Source organism: Physeter macrocephalus, chromosome 14 (assembly GCF_002837175.3).
Source record: "Physeter macrocephalus isolate SW-GA chromosome 14, ASM283717v5, whole genome shotgun sequence".
Classification (NCBI taxonomy): Eukaryota; Metazoa; Chordata; class Mammalia; order Artiodactyla; family Physeteridae; genus Physeter; species Physeter macrocephalus.
Genome location: NC_041227.1, coordinates 66,748,627 through 66,752,951, shown reverse-complemented (window position 1 = coordinate 66,752,951; position 4,325 = coordinate 66,748,627). Strand labels below are relative to the sequence as shown.

At 40.0% G+C, this 4,325-nt stretch overlaps 1 protein-coding gene across 2 annotated transcripts in view; it reads left to right on the top strand.

Annotated features, from left to right (window-relative positions):
- NSMCE1 (NSE1 homolog, SMC5-SMC6 complex component) overlaps window positions 1–4,325 on the top strand; it is a 36,134-nt gene that overhangs the window by 3,957 nt on the left and 27,852 nt on the right. For both annotated transcript variants that reach the window (XM_007122986.3, XM_055089927.1), the window contains exon 2: window positions 3,479–3,625. In XM_007122986.3, the coding sequence (XP_007123048.1) occupies window positions 3,490–3,625 (136 nt within the window). In that variant the 5' untranslated portion in view covers window positions 3,479–3,489. The remainder of the gene's footprint in view (window positions 1–3,478; window positions 3,626–4,325) is intronic.

Genomic DNA, 4,325 nt, shown 5'->3' with positions numbered 1-4,325 from the left:
TGTGTTAGCATACGGTATTTGTTTTTCTCTTTCTGACTTACTTCACTCTGTATGACAGACTCTAGGTCCATCCACCTCACTGTAAATAACTCAATTTCGTTTCTTTTTATGACATATGACATTTGATGGACTTTCAGATGTTTAACCATTGCTGGGATAAACCACTTGATCACAATATATCGTCCTTTTTACATTGCTAGATTTGGTGTGTTAACATTTTTGCTATGTTCATGAAGGATAACGGATTTTCATTTTACCTTCTTTCGAAGTCTTTGTTAGGTTTCAGTGCCCAACTTATGTCAGCCTCATCAGATGCCTTGGGGATGGTTTGTTCTTTTTCTGGCTCTGGGATAATTTATGTAACATTTGAAATGATTTGTTTCTAGAATGTTTGGTAGGATTTCTTGATAAATCCATTGGGGCCCGAAGTGTTCTTTGTGGGAAGATAAATTTCCCATAAAATGTCTTTAATGGTTATGAAATTGTTTAGGTTTTTAAATTATCTTTAGTCAGTTTTGAATGAATTTCCTGTGACTTTGTACATATTTAAAATACAGATTATTTTAAGTTGTCTATAATATCTTTTTAAAATGTTTGTGTCTGCAATTAGTTTCCCTTTTTCATTCCAAATATTATTTATTTATAAGTTTTCTGTCTCGGAAAATCTTGTCAGAGGTTTGTCACTTTTATTAAGTGTTTTCAAAGAATAATTTTGGTTTTATTGATCTTTTCAGATATGCACTTATTTTCTATTTCATTAATTTCTGGTTTTTATAATTTTCTTTCTTTAACGTTCTTTGGATTTAATTTGCTGTTATTATTTTTATAGCTTCTTCAGATGGATGTCTAACTCACGAATTTTAACACCCCCCTCCCCCCCAAAAATATATATATAAACATTTAAGGCTTTTAATTTCTCTCTACTGTTTTAGTTGCCTCCCACCAATTTCTATGTGTAATTTTTTATTTTCAGTTCAAAATATTTTCTGATTTCCATTAACAATTCCTCTTTGATAAAGGATTATTTAGGAGTGTGTTTCTTAAATTTTAAACAGTTTTTCTACTTTTCTTTCTGTTTCTGGTTCCCACCTTTATTGCATTGCAGTCAGAGAACATGTTCTGTATGAGACCAGTCTTTTACAGTTTGCTAAGACTTGCTTTCTGACCCATATGTGGCAATTTGCAAAATTGTTCCAGGCATGCTTGAAGATAGTGTATTCTGTAGCTGTTGAGTACAATGTTTTATGCATGTCCATCAGATTAAGCTTTTTGTTGTGTTTTACAAATCTTCTCTATACACACATTTTTTGTTCATTTATCATTGATGGAGAGGGATATGTTAGAATCTCCCACTATGGTTATGGATTTGTATGTTTATTTTTGTAGGTCTGTTAACTGTTTTGAGGTTCTGTTATTATGTGCTTAAATATTTAAAATTGTTATGGCTTCTTTGGAACTGAACCTTTTTATCATTTTATGGGGACCAACCTTATCTCTAGTAATGCTTTCTGCCTTTAAGTCTATTTTGTGTCATATTAATATAGCCACGCCAGCTCTCTTTTGGTTAGTTCACAGAGTGTATATTTTCCTATCCTTTTACTGTAAATTTTTTGGCATTCTTATGTTTTAGAAGTAACTTCTATGTCATATAGCTAGGTTTTATTAATTATTCAATTTGACAAGTTTTTGATCTGGTTTAACAGCGTGGCTGTATCATCTACTTAAAGACCCTTAGTTTGGAAAGCCTGAATCTCCAGAGTTTCTAGGATAAAAGTCCAAATTCCTCAGCCCAGTATATTCTGTTCTTGTGTCTGGAACAATCACTGGCAAATAAAGGGTACTCAATACTTAAAAATAGAATGGATGAATGAAGGTACCTGATCCTAGTGATAGGAAATAGACTTTAGACGTGGCAGGACCTGGGGACTGGCTGGATCTAGTCAGCCTCAGAGGAGAGGAGGATCAGGGTTTGATGCTCAGGTCTGTGGTGTCTCTATGTCTGCGTGGACTGGAACACCCAAACCAGATGATTCTCGAAGAGGACTTGGCGGGAGGAAGGGGTTGAGGAAGGAGAAGATGAGTCTGGTTTAGGATTGGTTGAGGTTGAGATGCTGGTGAGATATTCTCGAGGAGAGCTAGCAGGCAGTCAGAGAAGCTGGTCATGAGATGGTGCATCTTCCCAGCTCTGAGGCCCAGCTGATGATGCTGTTTAAAAAGAACAGTAACTAGCCTCTTTGCGTACCTCCTAATGCTACTTCTTGGCAAACCCTTGGTAGTCATATCTCATTTAAACTGCATCGTATTCTTTAAAGATTGTATTATCCCCATTTTATAGAAGAAAAGACTGAGATTAAGCATATTAGCTAAAAATGTGTCTGTGTTATATTTGCCTAAGGTAACAGCGACTTTCTTGTAAGATCATGGCATCACCTGAAGTGGATGTTAAAACCTCAGAATTTCAAGCCCCTCTGCAGTCAGAACCTCCAGAAAAGACGTAGGGATCTGCATTTTTAATACACAGGTTAGGTGGTTCTTAAGATCAGGTGGGTCTGGCAGGCACAGGTCTCAAAGCCACCTGTCTAGTTCTCACCCTGAGGTCTTAGCCGCTGCACTGCACCACCTCCCTGTGGCAGGGGCAGGCTTGTTGATCAGGGCTTGTGCAGTCCTTTTATCAGCTCTCATCTTTGTGGTTTGTGGAAAGATAGCGTTTTAGTAAAGAGCAGGAGGTTTTGAAAAACACCCTGCAGTCCTGGCATGACAGTTGTTTTATTAGTGGTTTGGGAAAGGAGGAGGAAACTAGCATTTATTAAGTGTTTACTAGTAGTTCTCTAAGCAGTGAAAGTTATTCTGATTTTATAGTGAGAAATGGGGCCCCAGCTAAATTTATCCCAGGCCATAGATCTGGTAGGAGGCTGAGCCAAGTTTCAGACTCAGAAGTGTCTACTAGTAAAAACAGCTAAAATTTTTTTGTAGTGTCTAGTCTGTTACCAGGCTCTTATATGTATTTTTTTATTGCGGTATAGTTGATATACAATATTATATAAGTTTTAGGTGTACAACAGAGTGATTCACAATTTTTAAAGGTTATACTCCATTTATAGTTGTTATAGTCTTTTATGTGTATTTAATCCTCATAGTAATTCTAGGGAAGACGTTTCTATCACTATTCTCACTTAACAGATCAGAAACTGAAGCACGTGGAGGTTAAGTGTCCCTGTTTCACACACCTCTGTGGTGGAGCGGCCTGTGAATCCAGGCTTTCTGGCTGCTTCCAGAGTCCACACTTCTCACCACTGCCCAGTACTAATTTGCCTCACCCCTGACTCGTGTCCTTTTCGTCTTTGTACTATTCAGCGTGATGAACTAGATTTTAAAAACCGTAACAAACTTTTATCTGTTAATGTAAATTGGAACGGACCATGGAACGTTGCTTTTGGTGTGCTCAGACATGACTGGATTGCCTTTGCTTCTTTTTTAGTTCCTCCATCCATGCAGGGCAGCACGAGGAGAATGGGCATCATGACTGATGTCCACCGGCGATTCCTCCAGCTGCTGATGACTCATGGCGTGCTGGAGGAGTGGGACGTCCAGCGCTTGCAGAAACACTGCTATAAGGTCCATGACCGTGAGTATCATTTCCCTGTTCCCAGGCTGCTCTGCCGCCGTGTGATCAGGGACTAGTGACACTGGACTAATACCATGTACCCAGTCAACCGATACTGCCGACCTGGGCATGCAAGTCTCTCACCGTCTCGTGCCAGCCCACCTTTCTCATCTCAACTTGAACTTCTTATTTTTTTTAAAGTAAATCTGAAATGTAGCCCAGTGGGTAACAACTTGGACTCTGAAGCTGGATAGTCAATGTTCACACCAAAGCTCTAGCACCTTCTCCAGTCCAAGTAGCTTCATCTCTGTAATGAGGATAATTATTTGTACTTCACACCTGGGGTGGTTCAGAGGATTAAGAGACATAATACATACAGAACACCTGGCACGGAAGGCGCTGCATTGGCTATTGTTAGGAAGAGGGCACCTTAGCACAGGGGTGAAGGGCACAGCCTTGGACTTGGCCAGATTGGTAAAGTGCCATCCCTGCCCTGTGCCAGCTGTGGGCATTGGGAGCACTTTCCCAGTCGGTTGCTGGGAGGGTAAATAAAGTAACGCACGCAGAGCGCCTAGAGACAGGACATGGTTTCAGTAACTGGAGGTAGCAGTAGAAGCAAGAGGATCCATTTTTTTTTTTTGCGGTACGCGGGCCTCTCACTGTCACGGCCTCTCCCGTTGCGGAGCACAGGCTCCGGACGCGCAGGCTCAGCGGCCATGGC